At 51.5% G+C, this 17,274-nt stretch overlaps 1 protein-coding gene across 10 annotated transcripts in view; it reads left to right on the top strand.

The window, feature by feature from the left end:
* RAP1GAP2 (RAP1 GTPase activating protein 2) overlaps nucleotides 1-15,501 on the top strand; it is a 216,698-nt gene extending 201,197 nt beyond the window's left edge. For 9 of the 10 annotated variants that reach the window (XM_043477970.1, XM_043477961.1, XM_043477979.1 and 6 more), the window contains 8 exons: nucleotides 73-210; nucleotides 2,114-2,232; nucleotides 5,183-5,296; nucleotides 5,554-5,671; nucleotides 6,155-6,281; nucleotides 9,803-9,879; nucleotides 10,292-10,330; nucleotides 11,212-15,501. In XM_043477970.1, coding sequence (XP_043333905.1) covers nucleotides 73-210; nucleotides 2,114-2,232; nucleotides 5,183-5,296; nucleotides 5,554-5,671; nucleotides 6,155-6,281; nucleotides 9,803-9,879; nucleotides 10,292-10,300 — 702 coding nt within the window. In that variant the 3' untranslated portion in view covers nucleotides 10,301-10,330; nucleotides 11,212-15,501. The remainder of the gene's footprint in view (nucleotides 1-72; nucleotides 211-2,113; nucleotides 2,233-5,182; nucleotides 5,297-5,553; nucleotides 5,672-6,154; nucleotides 6,282-9,802; nucleotides 9,880-10,291; nucleotides 10,331-11,211) is intronic. The other variant, XR_006271200.1, reaches the window with a different exon arrangement.
* The last annotated feature ends 1,773 nt before the right edge of the window (nucleotides 15,502-17,274 follow it).

Raw genomic sequence — 17,274 nt, 5'->3', positions numbered from 1 at the left:
GTTAATCGGACAGGGTCATCGAGAGGGACCAGACTCCAGCCCTTAGGCCTCTGTCATCTGCTGTCCCCGCAGAGGGCCATCCGTGTGCGCAGCCACTCCATGGAGACCATGGTGAGCAGCCAGAAGAAGCAGCACAGCGGGGGCATCCCCGGCAGCCTCAGCGGGGGCATCACCCATAACAGCGTGGAGGTCACCAAGACGACCTTCTCGGTGAGAGCCGCTGGCCCGGGGGTGGCACCTGGGACCTGGGGAGGGTCCTCCAGGCCCCAGTGTGGGAGGGGGGAGCTGGGACCAGGCGACTTAGAGCAGGGATGACAGAGGGAAACTAAGGCTGTTTGGGGAGTGAGCCCAGGCCCTGCCTCTGAAATGGAGCCTGCATCCCTGGGGTTGGCCCGGCCTAGAGTCCAGTATTCTTGGCTGGAGAATCCCAGGGATGGAGGAGTCTGGTGGGCTACTGTCTATGGGGTCACACAGAGTCAGACACGACTGAAGTGACTTAGCAGCAGCAGCAGAAGAGGCCCTTTTGTTGTCCTGTTCCCTGAGTTTCCTCGACCACTGAGCCATCCTCAGGGCCAACCCTGCAAAATGGGCCTGAAGTGAGTCTCTTTGCTTGGGGGCTTGGGACCCCTGACTGTGAGAGGCGTGTCCTTGCTTTGTTCTTATTAATGATAACAGTAGCTGTCTCCTACCCTGCCCCCGCCCCCGCCCCCTTAGCCCCTGCCCCCCTCGCTTGCTATGCACTAGGCACTGAGCTATATCATTCATGAACATTATCTGATCTGTTCCCTGACAGCTCATGGAGGAAAAGGAGGCCCCGAGGGTTTAAGTGACTTGCTACAAGTCACCCAGCTAAGCTGAAGAGCTAGGATTTGAATGTAGGTCTCCCTAATCCAAAGTCTGAGTTCCTAGTCACCGCGTAGACGGTTCCCAAGGAAGGAACCTGGCAGGTCTGCGGGTTTTAGTCTGGTCAGCTCAAACCAGAGGCTGGACAGAAAGGAGCCCGTCAGTTCTTTAAAAAAGCAAAGTGACTTTGCATTTGCATGGATTAGACTTTTTTCTTTTCTTTTCAGAACATGTCCACCACGATACTAATCATTAGTAGTATAAATAATGTCCCACAATTTATTTATTTATTTTTGGCCGTACTCCATGGCACATAGAACTTTAGTTCTCCAACCTTAGTTCCGTGCTTCCTGCATTGGAAAATGGTCTTAACCACTGGACTGCCAGGGGAGTCCCTTGCACAATTCATTTAATGTATCAAATATTTTCATAGCTATTATCTGGTTCCTCCCCCAAGGTCTGTGAATGAGCAGGGCAGGACAGTTTTATCTTTATTCTGTGGATGAAGAGACTGAGGCCCAGAGGGTTTTGTCACTTGCCTGAGGTTGAATAGCACATGGAGGGCAGAAGGTGGGACCTGGGTTAGGAGCCTGGTGGGCTCTGAAGGTTGGCCATAGGTTCTCGTCTCCCCCTCCACGGTCTCCCAGCTCTCCATGGTCTCCTTGCATGTGGCTGAAGCAGAGCCGCATTCTTGGGCTCCCCCTGCCTGGGGCCGTGTGTGCACCTGACTCTGCTGCTTGCAGTCTGTCTTATTATTGGGTCCAATCTGTGACACCAGCTTGGACCCATTTCTTGGTAGAGTCAGGAGCCCTGGGCACATGTGCTTGTCTATTGGCAGTTTGCCGTATGGCCTAGGCCAATTCTCCTCATCCCTGGGCTCCTTAGCATCCTCACTGGTAAAAGCCAGAGACTGGTCCAGGTCTCTCTCAGGACTCTCAGCTCTGTGGTTCTCAGTCTGAGTCATCCTGCCCTTCTAAATATGTGGGGCTCTCCTTAGGGTGCCCCTGATCTCCAGGAATTCTGGTCTTTGGTAGAGTGTTACCTGGGTAACAGGTGTGGCTTAAGAACACAGGAAAACAGGCTGCAGGTGGCTTGAGTCTCAGGGTCCCAGCTCCCATTCCCCCATTATTAGATCTCACCTTCCTGGCTGCCTTGCTGATTTCTGGGGTCTCCTCCAGACCAGGGCCTATTTGTAGGTGGGAAAGGGGGATGAGGAGAAGGAGGGCTGAGTTTGGGGGGTCAGCACTCACTCTGGCAGTTTCATTGGCAGCCTCCGGTGGCGGTGGCAACGGCGAAGAACCAGTCACGGAGCCCCATAAAGCGGAGGTCGGGGCTCTTCCCCCGTCTGCACACGGGCTCTGAAGGCCAAGGGGACAGCCGGACACGATGGTAACTGTCAGTTCTCACCACTGCTGCAGCTGTCAGAGGCCAGCCTTGGGGAGGGCTTGGCATAGATCGGGAGATGGCTTCCTGTTGAACCTGGTCCCCACTTCAGACACCTGCACGCCCCCTGTTACTCATTCAGCTCTTTATCCACCGAGGCAGATTTGAGCGATCTCTGCACAGGACTTTCCAAAATTTGCATTTTGACCCAAACTAGAAACACCGTTGGGCTTCCCAGGTGGCGCTGGTGGTAAAGAACCCGCCTGCCAATGCAGGAGACATACGAGTTGGGGAGATCCCCTGGAGGAGGGCATGGCAACCCACTCTCTTGCCTGGAGAATCCCATGGACAGAGGAGCCTGGTAGGCTACAGTCCATAGGGTTGCAAAGAATTGGTCATGACTGAAGCAACTTAGCATGCACGCATGCAGAAATGTCACTACAGTTCTTATCTTTCTTTGCCTCCTTCTTCAGTGCTTACTCAGATGTCAGCTCTTATGGCAACCTTTGCCTGATTCTAACAGGCAAAGTTCATCAAACCTCCTCTGGGTTTCTAGAATGCTCTTTCTCCCTCTTTTTTGTTTTAAAACAACTCTCATATTGCATCATACTTCACCTGTTCCTGATAATGGTCTTTCTGATCATTTAATCATTGAGCCCACTTATCATTTAATTCAGTAAGCAGCATCATTGAGTGCCTGCCCTGTCCTGGACTCCATGCTCTGTCAAGAGCTACAGAAGATGAAAACTTACCTTCCAGAAGCTTACCATTTTATGAAGGGAAGGGAGGTGTTGGTGTCCAGGCCTCCAAGTTGTCTGTCTGCAGTCCTGGATGGTGCATTATCCCCTGGGCTTGAGCATGCAGGACCAGGGGCAGGTTTATAGAAGGGGCTGAAAAAGCTCTATCTGAAACCTGTAAATGTGAGTAAGTCCTTGTGGGCCCCCCAGGAGAGAAGGGCAGAGTTGGGAGTGATCAGACTGCAGGTCTTGAGCTTAGGAGAGAGCTCTTGACTGGAGAAGGAGAGACAGGAGCTCCTGGGGTGGGGTGATGTTTAAAGAGGGACCAAAGAATATGGCCACACCGTAGGGTGTATAGAATGCCTGGGGAAGACCTGCGTTTAGGGGCAAGTGGAGAGAGGAAAGCCAGTAAGGAAGATTGGGAAGAAGATGAAAGAGGAGAGAGCCTGGAGATGCAGGGGTAGGGGACGGATCTCAGAGGCCAGGAGAAGAGACATTCCTGGAGGGAGAGTCAGCTGTGCCAAGCACACAGAGAAGTCCAACTCAAAGACCCAAACCCCGGCTTGGGTTGACAACCAGGAGATCATTGTGAAAGTGTTAGTTGCTCAATTGTGTCTGACTCTTTGAGACCCCATGAGACTAGCCTCTGTCCGTGGAATTCTCCAGGCAAGAATACTGAAGTGGGTAGCCGTTTACTTCTCCAGGGGATCATCTCGACCCAGGGATTGAACCTGGGTCTGCCACATTGCAGGCACTTTCTTAACTGTCTGAGTTACCAGGGAAGCCCTAGGAGGTCATTAGCACCCCGTTAAAAGTACGGGGCACTTCTTGCCTCTGGGATGGCTCTAATAATAAAAAGACAAATAATAACACATGTTGGTGAGGATATGGAGAAATTGGAACTCCCTTGCATAGCTGGTGGGAGTGTAAAATAATGCAACTGCTTGTAAAAACAGTCTGGCAGTTCCTCAAAGGGTTAAACAGAGAGTTACTGAATGACCCAGCAGTTCAACTCCTAGGTATGTACTCAGGAGAAAGAATATATATGTCTATATAAAAAGTAGAATGCAGATATTCATAACAGCATTCTTCATAATAGCCCAAAGTGAAAATAGTCCAAATGTTCATCACTCGAAAAATGGATAGCTGAAATGTGGTATATCCATAACATGGAATATTTGCAATAAAAAATAATGAAATTAGCATGGAATATTGCTTGCAATAAAAAGTAGTGAAATAACATAGTACCTACTACAGCATAGATGAACTTTGAAAATGCTATGCTAAGTAAAAGAAGCCAGTCACAAAAAGACCACACTACATTGTATGATTCCATTTATATGGAATATCCTGAATAGGCCAATCCATAGAGACAGTCAACCAGTGACTGTCAGGGGGAGGGGAGAATGGGCAGCTATTGTAAGTGCATCCAGAGTTTCTTTCAGGGGAGGCTGAAATATTCTGAAATTAGATTGTGGTGATAGTTGTACAACTCTGTGAATAGACTGAAAACCATTGAATTGCACACTTTAAGTGGGTGAATTGTATAAGGATTATTTCCCAATAAAGCTATTATAAAAATAAAAGTGCATTGAAGACAGGGCCATCATGTCTCCAAAAGTGAGCAGGGCAGTGGGCGTCAGGACCTGGTCTTTGTTAAGCAAGAAGAGGAAGAAATGCTGGAGCCCCAGACTGAAAGTGACCCACTTCCCAGCACAAGGGCCGCTTCGTCACCTGGACCCAGGGAGCTCATTTTACAGTCTGTGTGAAGTGTGACCTCTGGAGTCGGGCAGTGGGTGGCCTGGATAGCACCCTGGGGAGCCCATGTGCATTGTTTTTTTCTTTTTTTCCCATTGAGGGGTGGTTGTCCCAGACCCCCTCCATTCCCTTTGTGGCCTGCTCTTGACCTAGAGCTCTGCCGCGTGAGATGGCCAGCCTGGGGTGGGGGAAGGTGGACTTGGGCTCGGGCGCACCAGCCTAGAGCTCTCGCTTGATGGCTCTTGACTCTCACCCGGGAGCCTGGAGTCGCCTCTGAGGGCGCAGAGGACCCGGTGGTCTGCTGCAGTGTCTGGGGCGGTCTGGGTGGGAGTGGAGGTCCTGGTGGCCATGCTGTCAGGAGGGCACTGTGACCCTGCAGGTCCCCATGGTGCTGAGTGCTGGGTGGGGGTGGTTGTGGACTGGCCCCCTGGCCTCACTCCTCTTCATCCTCACTTCCTCAGTGACAGTGCGTCCAGCAACCCCAAGACCCCAGAGGGCGGACACTCTTCTCAGGAGATAAAGTCTGAGACCTCATCCAACCCCAGTTCTCCGGAAATCTGCCCCAACAAGGAGAAGTAAGAGGGCGAGGGTGGGGTGGGGTGGGCTTTAGCCACCCGGGGCCCCAGAATATGTGCTCCACTCCCAGCTGGCTGACAACCAGCTTCTCTTGCCTTGGGAACTCTCTGGAACACAAAAGCCAACACCAAAGTCGGGGGCTGCTGGGGGGCAAGCTCAGGTCTGCCGGGCCTGCCTTACCCTCAGTCTCAGGGAGGGCCTGTGGGGGGCGTCTCGGCGTGTGACCAGGGCCTGCCTGCCTTCCCGTTCCCTGCAGGCCCTTCGTCAAACTGAAGGAGAACGGCCGAGCCAACATCTCCCGTTCCTCCTCCAGCACCAGCAGCTTCAGCAGCACGGCGGGGGAGGGCGAGGCCATGGAGGAGTGTGACAGTGGGGTAGGTGTGGCCCCGTCCAACCCTGGGGAGCAGCGAGGGGCACCCTGGGCCCAGGGGAATACTGCTGTGTGCATTAAAATAGCTCCTGTGGGCAGAGCCTCACGCAGGCTCGGCAGATTAAAGGGGAAGTGAGGAAACGGGAGAAGGCCCAGTCAGCGATCTCCACCCTCTGGGAGCAGTGGTTCAGGGTGGGGTGGGGGGTCCTCCCTCGGAGTGACACTCCCTCCCTCCTCAGAGTGATGCTCCCTCGGGAGTATCAGCAGCAGGGGTCAGAGGTCAGACTGAATGGTGCCCCTGCAGTGGGCTTCCCAGCTGAAGGAGGGCTCAGCTCTCTCCATGGGACTGGGTCAGGGGCAGTTCCTGGGGGGCAGGGGAGAGGTTGGAGGCAACAAAGGGAAAGAGCAGGTCCAAGTGGGGTAGTAGGAACCTGTCTCAGGCCTGCCGAGGGTGGGACTGCCCGGCTCACCCAGCCTCTCTCCCCAGAGCAGCCAGCCGTCCACAACCTCTCCCTTCAAGCAGGAGGTGTTTGTCTACAGCCCGTCCCCAAGCAGCGAGAGCCCCAGCCTGGGGGCAGCCGCCACCCCCATCATCATGAGCCGGAGTCCGACAGGTGGGTGGTGTCTCGCGGGCGGTGTGGACCATGTGGCTGGCGGGGGCGGGGCTGTGGCCTGGCCGCAGTTGGTGCGGTTCGAGCCCCAGGCACGCTCAATTGTCCTGTTTGCATTTCAACCCCAAAGTGTTAGGGCCTCCAGCTCTGCCGGCTCACCACATCTGTTCATCACCCTCCAGAGGCTGTGTTCTCATCCCCTCCTTACTTGTGGGGAAACTGAGGCTCGGAGAGTTCAGTGCTTTGCCAGAGGCATTGAGACTGTGTGATTGGAAAGCTGAGGCTCTTTCCCCTGACCTCTCCGTTACCCCGTCACCGACCCAGGGCCTCTCTGTCATAGCGACCATCTTGATAATACAGTGATAAGGAGTGGGAAGCGGGGTGCAGGTGGACGGAACCGCAGTGGGGAGGCCTGGGGGGAGCCCAGAGGCCGTGTCTGGACCCACGTGTGGTTCAGTGCTGCTGGAGTGCATGGAGGGGGACGTGTCCGAGGGGAGACAGTGGTTAGACAGTAGGACCACCACGGGGACCCTGGTGAGGATTTTGCTTCATCCTGCCCCCAGTGGGAGACATTGGAGGGCCTTCAGTCTTTAAAGGCCCTTAACTGGAAGGAGGAGAGAGACTGTTTTGGTGGCTGCAGCTGGCTGAATAGAAAGGGTTGGTGGGGAGTGGATGCAGGGAGGGAGGGCAGTGAGGGGTCACGGTGAGTGGTGAGGGGTCCCAGGGCCATGGGCTGGTGTCTGGGGTGATGGGAGAAGGATGTGGGTTCAAGGGGTGCCCAGCTCAGTAGTGAGGCCTCAGGGAAGACAAAGAGTGTGGGCCCTTCAGGGTTCTGTGATCCCTGCAGTCAGGCAGAGAAGGAGGAGCCAGCTCTGGGGAGCGAGTGAGGGGTTGGAGCCCAAGGGGTGTCTAAGCAGACATGTGTGGTTGGCCTCACTGGGCACTGGGCGTGCCTGGAAATCAGACAGTTGGTCCTGCCCCTGAGGAGGGCAGTATTATGTAGTGGAGGACTCTGGAGCTTGGCTCCAAATCCTGGGTCTTCCACTTACTAGTGATGTGCCAATGGGCAGGTTACTGAGCCTTTTCTGTGCCTCCGTTTCCCCAAACAAAAAATGGAGGGAGCAGAATATTTCCTGTCTCACGTAGTTGGTTGTGTGATGAGTAAATGAGCTTATGGTTGTTAAGAGACGCAGAACTATTAGCCTAAGTATTTGTTGAATAACAGGAAGAAAACAATAGCTTAATGAGTGGTTCTCAACTGGGGGTGATGCTGCTTCCTAGGGCATGCTTTTCAGTGTCTGGAGGATTTTTGATTTTCATGATTGTGGGAGAGGAGTGTCCTGCTGGCATCTCCTGGGAAGAAGTCAGGAATGCTGCTAAGCACCCTACAGTGTACAAGGCAGCCCCCTGCCCCCCCACCCCACCCCCCTGCCCCCAACAGAGTTATCTGGCCCATAATGTCAGGCTGGTGTTGAGGAACTTTAGTCTAAATGATATAAACATTTAAGGCCAGTGGGCCAGTAGGGTCATTTAAACCACGGTGCTTCTGGGGTTCTCATGGTGAAGAAATGTTGACAAATGATGACATGCGATGTTAGGGATAAAGAGAAGGCATGGTTCCCAACTAAACAATTGTTTATGTTAGGGCGGCAATCCCCTGTGGCTGAGCAGCTGTGGAGCTGGGTTCTGATCCCGGTGCAGTGTTGACAGGCCCACCTCTCTGAGTTTCAGTTTCCTCATCTATAAAGTGGGGTAGTAATGTAAATTCCCAGATTTTTTTTTTCAACAAGGCTTATTAATTAAATATTGAAGGAATGATTGAATCTGTAACCAAGCCTGGATCCTACATGATATTAAATAAATATCCAAATAAGTAAGGTTTTGAGTAAAAGGAGGTTTAGAGTGTGACTTGCTGAAGGTCACCTAGGGCAGACGGGGACCTCCAATAGGTCTGCGATTCCTGCAAGTGCTTATTGCACCCCCACCTCCCATGAAGTGTTTAACCCTGGGTGGGGGGGCTGCCTCTCACTCCCAGCCCCACAAGACTTGTGCTTTATACCTGTAGGACTGGAGTGGGCTTGTGGAGACCTGGAAACCTGTTTTAGAGGAAGAGACAGGGCGGAGGGGAGGGAGCTGGCTGGGAGGGCTTGACATCTGGTCTTTCATAATCTCCAATGCCATGGTCATTGGTCATTTCATACGTGAGCTCCCTGGGGTCCTGAGAGGGTGCTGGCGGCTCACACCGAGAGGTAATCATAGCACCGAGTGGTAGCCTTGAATATAAAGCACCAAGAGTAAGTCAGCAGTTTCTAGATGGAGTGTACTAAGCTGTAGATTATCTCAGCCAGGGGAAAATCAGAAAGTCAAGTGAGCTCCCTGCCAGTGGTGTGCTGTCAGCATTTAACAACTGGCTGTCCCACCACACACACACACACACACACACACACACGTTTACTTAAATTTTACTGATATAAAGGAGCTGAAGCACATAATTTATAAATAATGATATTAATAAAATATGCAACGTTCTTTACTATAAATTCCTCAGAGTCAATTGATTCTCACAAAATGCTTTTATTGATATTTGCCCAACCTTTGTATCCATAGAAAACGTAAAGTTCCAGATGATGAATGAGTGTAGTTGTCTTGACATGAATGATGATTGATATTATTCTGTCAGTGAAGTGAGCAGCTTCTCTGCTGAATCAGATAATAGTTTTCAAATATAAAAAGAGTGTTTTCTCAGTTTTTTGTGCCATTCACAATGTAATGACTAGAGACAAACAGATTATCAAGTATAATCCGTTCTGTTAACATATGCTCCATGAGTTTCTTACGTCTAGACAAGAAAACATTAAATGAAGCTCTGATTTGTAGTGTTTGCTGACTTCTGTGGTGTGACTCTTTCTGGCTGATCTCAAGTATCCGTGTGACGTGGAGTTGGGAAGAACTAACTGACATAACAGGGGCTTCCCCGATGGCTCACTGGTAAAGAATCCGCCTGCGGTGCAGGAGACGCGGATTGGATTCCTGCATCAGGAGATCCCCTGGAGGAAGGCGTGGCAACCCACTCCAGTATTCTTGCCTGGAGAATCCCATGGACAGAGGAGCCTGGTGGGCTGCAGTCTACAGGGTCACAAAGAGTTGGACGTGCCTGAGCGATGTGTGAGCGACTAAGCACGCACATGCATCAGACATAATAGATGTAAATAATCTTAGGAGAATAAATAATAGTAAAATGTACTGAAATAACTAGATGACTTCTGAGTATTTACTACCTTTGATGAATATAATTTAATTGTAAGCTTGTAGAATTAAAAAAAGATAACTGTGTGTAACAACCAGCTCATGACATTTCTAAAAATGTGAGAATTGTCTCTTGTGAATCAGCACAGGTCAGCTAGAGTGCCTAGTGGAGAGGACGCCCCCTGCTTCTCTGGGGTTCCCTATCCAGCTCCTACCCGCCAGCCCCAGTGACCTCTGTAGCCCCACCCTCCTCTCAAGGGCATTCTTCTTTTTCCTAGATGTCAAAAGCAGAAACTCCCCGAGGTCAAACCTGAAATTCCGCTTTGATAAGCTCAGCCATGCCAGCTCCAGTGCGGTAAGGATCTAGGGACGTGGGGGGAGCCGGGGGAGCCTTCCACCTACCATGTGCCCATCTCCTCCAGAAGCCAGGCATCCTTCCTGGGGTTGGAGGAAGTGGGTGCCTCACACCTCACATGGGGGCAGGGAGGAAGCTCTGGTCTGATCTGCGGGTGCCATTGGTCCCCCATTGGTCCCCATGGTGCAGGCATCAGCCTGGGGTTCATCATCCACCTTTCCATACCTCCTGTATCAGAGCCACACCCTTGGACACAGGCGGATGCAGGTTGGAAACTGTTGGATCCCGGGGCCTCATGTCCCTTCCCAGGCTCTCTGGAGAGATGAGCACCAAATATACAGAAGCTGTGTTGTCAGTGGGGATTATGTGGTCTGGTGATTTAAAACTCTCATATGGATTTTTCTTGAAACAGGGTCACTAATGTGAAAGAGGAGTCCTTCGCTTGTCAAAGGTGGGTCAGGTGTTGGTCCTGCTGAGGCCACGAGGGAGGGTGTGTCACTAAGATCCGGCGTGCTGGTGGTCTGATACCCAGAGAATGGCCAGAGAGATTCTGACTGCCAGGGAGGGCCAGTGCCTCTTCCCTGGAGTCTCTATGGTGGGACTCAGGTCTGGATGGAGAAGAGGGCACATGGCCTCGGGTGCCCATGGGAAGGGTTGCCTGATCGGATTGGACCCGGCTCACTGAGCATCTCCCTTCCCCGGAGCAGCCTGTTTCAGCATGCAGAAGGCAGTAGCCCAGAGCCCTCCTTCCTCAGTTGGCCCCTGGCCTCCCTGTTTTGGGAGCCTTTCTCTCCTCGTGTCTTTGTCCAGTTCTCTGAGATGAGACATGTCTTCCCTGTGTGTCCAGAGATGCCCTGGTCTCCTAAACCTTGTGCAGGGTGAGCCCAAGGAGAACCCTACCTCCCAGCCTCAGTCAGGGACTTGTGAGGTTTTCAGCAGAGCAGGGCACGGGTCCAGCTCTCCACTGCCAAGGCCTGACCTCCTGCTAAGGAAGTTACTAGAGACCCGTCTGACTGCCCAGCCTTCTCCCTGCCATGGGGCTCCCAGGGGTATGAGTCAGGTTTGGAACCAAGGGGAGGAGCACAACTGAGCACTCACTATGTAAACCCGGCCTGTGTAAATGGGGATGTTGACACTCATTCCCACTTCCATCATGTACTTCAGATGCCTTGTTTACTAAAGTAATGTTTGTGCCCAACTTCTCGGGCTGTGGCATCTCTGCACCCTTGTATCTGGCAGCCACCCGTCCTAAGCACATGTGAGCACAAGCGTCTCCTTCTCTTCCTCTACCTACTATTCGATCATCTTCTCCCTTCTTCTTGTTTTTTCCAGGGAAGCCCTGATTCTGTCTCAGAGAAGGCTCCTATTCCAGCAGTTTGGGGGTGCCGTCCACTACTCTGACCGTCACAGGCCTGCTTTTCCACTGGCCACCTGGCCACCAGACAAGCTGTCTGTCCCAGTGTCCCGACCTGGCCACAGCCTTGCCCGTCCCTGCCAGCACCTCCCCATCTCTGGACAAGGCTTCATTCCTCCAGGCTCCCCCCGCTCCTGACTGCCCGATGTGATGTGTGTCTGGGTCATTTGTCATCTCGTTTTGTCTGCAGGGGAAAGAGTTGGGCAAGGGAAGAGGGGGATCTGGGTACCAGTCAGAGTCCAGAGAGGCAGAGAGAGTGGTGAGGTGGGCAGGAGAGGCTGACAGCAGGGCACTACACCCAGGCGGGGGCAGCGATGTGTCCTGGACGTGGTAGGCAGGAGGCTGCAGCCACGCTGAGCATGTCTCCCTTCCCCGAAGCAGATGCACTTAGTGGTGGTAGAGGGAGCATTTTTCTAAGAATCTAGATTTGTAGTTGTCCTCGAAGGCGTCCTGATAGAAACCGGTTCTGCTGCTCCTACGTGTCTGGAGCTCCCACCATCTACTTGCTTCTGTGCTGGGAGTTTCTTACCCACCTGCTAACGTCAGGCCAGACTGCTTTTGCCCCTGCTGCCCCTGGATCTCGAGCTATGCAGCCGGGTGAAGCTGAGACATGCAGCTGGGCACGCGTGGGAGGCGTGTTCTTCTTGGACGGCTTCACCTCCTGCAGGAAAGCGGTAGCTGCCGGGGAAGTCGCCAGCCTCTCCCATTTGAGCGGATGCCTTTCCCACGACGGGGTGGGCAGCGGGGGTGGGAGGGTATTCAGGGAGAGCCAGGAGCATGCAGGAGCCTTGGCCAAGGAGAACCTCAGGGCCAAGGGCTGACTGGGAGCCAAGTTGCTGCTGGTTGTGGAGGTTCACGGGAGGCATAGAGAGTTACTTTCATCTCCCACTTAGAGGGGAGCCCAAGAGGTGGGGTGGGGGACAATTGGATGGGTTGGTCTAGCTTAGGTGTGGGGATGGGTGGTGTCTTTCTGCAGTTTAGATGTCTGGCCTCCACCAGCGCCCTGGGGGATTCTTTCCAGCTACTAAGCCCTTTGGTTTTATCAGGGCTTGATCCACCCTAAATCTTAAATCCTTCTTTTCTCCTCTCCAGCCACAAGTCTGTAAACATTTGTCACATGAGTGGGATTCCTGCAACCTAGGTCCCTGCTGGGTATAGTTCAGACACTATCTGTTATCTGCACCCTCACCCTTTGCTGGGCTGAGCTGGCTTGCTCTCTGAGAAGTGGGCCCTCCTTTCTTCTCAGCCATCTGTGCCAGCGATAGGTCATTTCTGTTGACTGGCCGTGGTGGGGTTTAAGGTGAGGAGGTGTCCGAGTTAAACAGTCTGGAGAGCAGACCCTTGAGGGGTGCCACAGCTCCAAGTGTGTATGGGGCCTCAGTGACACACAGCTGCCGGGGTGATACCGCTAGGCTCCTGTTTCAACGAGCAGATTACATGGGCTTCCAACTAAATGCTGTATTTGCATCGGGATCTGGGCCTATCCCCAAAGCAAGACATAAAAATGTTGCACTCGTTTTTTGACTGATGTGACAATTTCCCCATTGCTTTTGCTTTTAGAGCAAAATCTTGGTCCTTCATCCCCAACTCACGTGAACTCCGTGGGATCCTATTTATAGGTTGGGTGGACCTCTCCCCTTCACACTATCTGGGAAATGTGTTTATTTAAAGTACTAGTCTGGTTAGATTTATTCTGGTTAGAAGGTCAACAGTGTCTATTTAGCTTTTATTAAAGATCCCCATAGCAGCACCCATGGCTGGAATGAGGCCCGTGGATTCTGGCAGCATTCTCTTGGCTGGGCTTCTGAAAGAGCTTGAAAGGTCAAACTCCATTTCTTTAAAAACTGTTCCAGGTTCTGGCTGGCTTCTCTGAGTAGCTGGTATTTACAGTCGCCTGGTGGTTGTGCTGTGCTGTTTGTCATGCTCTGGGGGTCCCCTGGGGTTTTCAGGTGGTCCCCATTCTGTCCTACTTGGGAACCTTCCACCCACCTTCCCCCACTGCTCTGGCTGCTCTCTCTGCAGCCCCCACCTCCTGGGAGGGCTCTGCTCCCTGCCTCTGAGCCAGTGGCTGGGATGATCGCTCCGTGTGTCCAGAGAAACTGAGAGGCATACGTGGGCTTCCTAAGAAACACACCCGAGAAGTAGCCTCTACCCTCTGTGTGCTGATGGAGATGCTCTGGGCAGGATCTGAAATGTCCCTCCCTCGCTTCATCTAGGAAGTTTATTTTGTGGCTTCTAGAGTGTACCCCACTAGCCCCACTGAGGTCCAAGACTGTGGAGGAGAGGGAGAACGAGGACAGGCCAGTCTCCCTTTGTCCCCTGGACCATGGGACTGACAGCTTGGGTTCCTGAAGGCTGCTCACTCCATCCCCTCTTGCATTGCTCCAGAATGTCTTTCCTTTTATTGCCCCATCTAGTCTTGGGGCTCAAAGGTTGTTCCAACCTCCTTGGTCTTTATGACTAGACTCATCCCTGATGGTGTTCTTGCTGGTATTTGAGGCATCCCATCAGAGATGTATTTCCTGGACGTAACTTTGGCTCTGGGACGTCATGGAAGAACCTATACTTTTCAGTTCTGTTGGGCATCCATATGCCTCTACTGAACTGAGGCTTAAAAACAGATGCAGAGAGAACTGAAGGGAGAAGGTCTTAGCTAGAGTTTCTGTCTCTGCTAATGGATGGAAATGGGAAAAACATTCTGTGCTTCAGCCTTGTCAGCTTCATCTCCATGTCCAAGCCTTCCGGGTGCCTTTTAGCATCTAATCCAACTGTGTCATCTTCCAGATGAGAACCTTCAGCTCCAGTGAAGGGAAACAGCTTGCTTGAGGTCACATAGCCAGCTGGTGGCAAAACTGGGATGAGAATCCACAACCCAGAGCCGTTTCTTCGGCACTACCTATGTGGTTGGTGGAACAAGAGACTGGATTTACCGGGGCCGTGAGATCTGAGGAAGCCAGTGAGCCAGTTTCTTGGCACTGGTTGGGAGGTATCAGCCACAAGGGCTGGTGGGTCTCAGTCTCAGTCTCTGTTCTTTTCAGCAGGAAGGATGTTCTTTGGGATTTTTTTCAATGAGGGTCCTGGGGATTGGCTGCAGCTCGCGCAAAGAAAACAAGGAGGGAAAGAGATTTCAGGGGACTGTTCCTCAGTGACATTAGTTCTTCAGTCCCTATCTGTAATGAGGGCATAGGCCTGGGCCAAGATGCAGTTAACCAAACCTCACTTTCCTTTTTTTTTTTTTTAGTTAAGGAGAAAAGGGGTAAAAGGAAACTCTTTGAACTCTCCCTGATCGTTAAACAAAGGTAGTCAATAAGAACCTCAGTTCAAGGGATGATAGCCTGTTTCATGTTCTTACCCTGACGTTTAAGGTGCCAACTCAAACACTACCTTCATTCATTCTTAGTCAACAGAGACAGGTCTGTTGTGGGGGGACGGTTGAGGTTCAAACAGATCTCGTGGCTGCCAGTGGCTGGCAGGGGCCCCATGGCTCTCTCAGAGCAGGGCGAGTCAGCAGTTTGCCAGGGCTCTTCCTACCACCTGGGGGCCCCGACTGGGGCATTCTGTTCTGCTCTGATGGCTGTTTTATCGCCAGTTCCTTACCCACCCAACCCCACAGCTCCCTCCTTTCAGCAGGGCCCTGTGCCTCTTTGGGAGAAAGGAGAAACCCCCCACTAAGGCCAAGGACGGTGGAGTCCTGCCTAGTGAGACACTATTGGGAGGCGAGGGCTCTGTCCTGTCCTTATCAGTCCCAGGGAGAGAGTGTGTGGCTGGAAGGCTGGAATTTAAATGCCATCGTTTCTGATTTTGTGACATTTCTACTTGGAAGGGTTAATCCCCCGCTTCCTGCTCCTTAGCATGTGTGTCCACTCTCCCCTCTCCCGGGCGTTGCCCTTCCACACTCCAGCCTGGGGAGTGCCGCTGTTTACGTGTGAAGAGATTCCTCTGTGTGCTAGAACCTGCAAAGTGTAGCTTGGAGATGATGATCCATGTGATGATGACTTTTCTGTCTTTCCTCTTTCAGAGGAGGTGATTTGTAGACCCCCACCCCCACCTGCCTATGTAATGTAAATAGTGTACATTTAATTTATTGCTATGGTAGCACATTGTATTTGTTAATGTATAAAACGAATTCTAAAAGGTTGACAAATGTATATTTTGTTGCTTAAATGTGTCTTTGCAGAAATTGACAATAAATAAGATATTTTGTGTCCATCAGTGTTCAGACTTCTTTGCCTAGGGCCCCAGTCCTGTGCATCTTTCAGTACATCAGAGATTGAATCCATTTTCCCATGGGCTGTATCTAACCTGTAGGTGTATTAGTCAAGAAACATCCCTCTGACCACTGGCACCCACCCCCCACCCCCCAGCTTCATTCTCAATAGCCAATCAAGTTGCTCTTCCCTCACCTTTGATACCTAACCAAGTTCCTCTTGATAATTTTCCATCCAATTCCTCACCTGGCCTTTGGCTAGAAATCCCCATTTGTCCCTGTTGTATTTGGAGTTGAGTTCAGTCTCTCTCCCTGATTGCAATAGCCTTAAATCCTCATATAAACTCTTCCTTGCCTTTTGAACTCTGGGGCAGTTTTTCTTTGACAGGTGGCTAACTTGTCCTCCCCTGCCCCCCAACCTAGCCTCTCCTCCACTGCACATCCACACCAATGTTAGTAGGGAGAAGAGGGAGGCAGAAGAGACCTCTCATTTTGAGACTGCTCCTGAGTGAGTACAGTGTTAGTTGTGGTACTCTGAGAAGCAGACACCAAGACATGAAGAAGACATTTGTTAGAAGAAAGACCTGTGAGAGAAAATGGGGAGGGAACTGAAGAAAGCTGAAGACTGTCAGACTGCCACGCAGGTCTGACCGTGAGTGAAGAAGAGATGGGAGGAAGCAGCATGGCATGGAGGCATCTTTGATGCCAGTTCATTTCTAAGAAAATTTTAAGCAAGGCTATTGCAGAGTCCACTAGCCACTGTCACCATCTCCCTGCAGGTCTTCCATTGCAGGCAGATTCTTTATCACTGAACCACTGGGCCCACAGTAATGTAGGGGGTGGTTAAAACCTCCATTCTCTTGGTTCTTTTTGCCTCTCTGTCTGATATAAACCCTCTGTTGGCTCCTTGTGCTTGGCAGGTATTCAGATGCTGCTGATTTGTTATAAATTCCCTTGTTATGAGAGAAATCTACACCCATACAGTCTTTGCTTAATAGTGTAAGAATTTCAAGTTTGGCTACTTCCTTGGTGTCCACTCAGCTCTCAGGATGTCCCCTTATCCTCACCACCCTTGCAGGTAGCAATATCTGCTGCTCTATGTCACATCCTAGCACTCTTTCTCCTCACCCTGCATCTACCTTCTCCTTTCTCCAGACACTAGGTGTGACAAGTGGTTTTGGCAATGTTAAGACAATCATCATATATGACTCATTGTGGGATGTGTTTGGTGGACCCTCAATCTTGTAGGAGTAAACAGAAACAAGCCAAATGCTCTTCTTTCATGGAGCCAATCCCCCTCTTCTACTGACTGGTGAATGAGGTGGAGTGTTGCTTTTATTGCTGGTTCTAATGAAATGGTATTGTTCTGCCAGTCTGGTGGGGTTCTATGGTTGGCTCCAGTGATCCAGTGGTTCTCTGAATTTGAAATGCAGATTTGGCAGATCACTGTTTTGGCTCATTCAAACTCTGTGCTCCCATGACAGATACTATTTGTGGGAACCAGAGTTAAGTTCCAGGGAGGAACTCTGAGAAGTAGTAATGACACCTAAAGGCAGTGATCCGCTGAAGGGGGCCACCAGACTCCATTTCTTCAGACAGAGATAATACCTGTTGGGAGCATCAGGTCATCCCTGCTTCAGACCAGCTCCCTCTACCCTCAGAACAGAAAACTGCTCCCATCCAGGGATGGCTTCTCAAGCATTTTAGTTTTAGAGTGCATAAAAATCACCCGAGAGACTGTTAAAAATTCAGATATCAGGCACCATTCCAGAGG

Source organism: Cervus canadensis, chromosome 1 (assembly GCF_019320065.1).
Source record: "Cervus canadensis isolate Bull #8, Minnesota chromosome 1, ASM1932006v1, whole genome shotgun sequence".
Taxonomy (NCBI): domain Eukaryota; kingdom Metazoa; phylum Chordata; class Mammalia; order Artiodactyla; family Cervidae; genus Cervus; species Cervus canadensis.
This window is presented reverse-complemented; position numbering and strand designations above follow the sequence as displayed.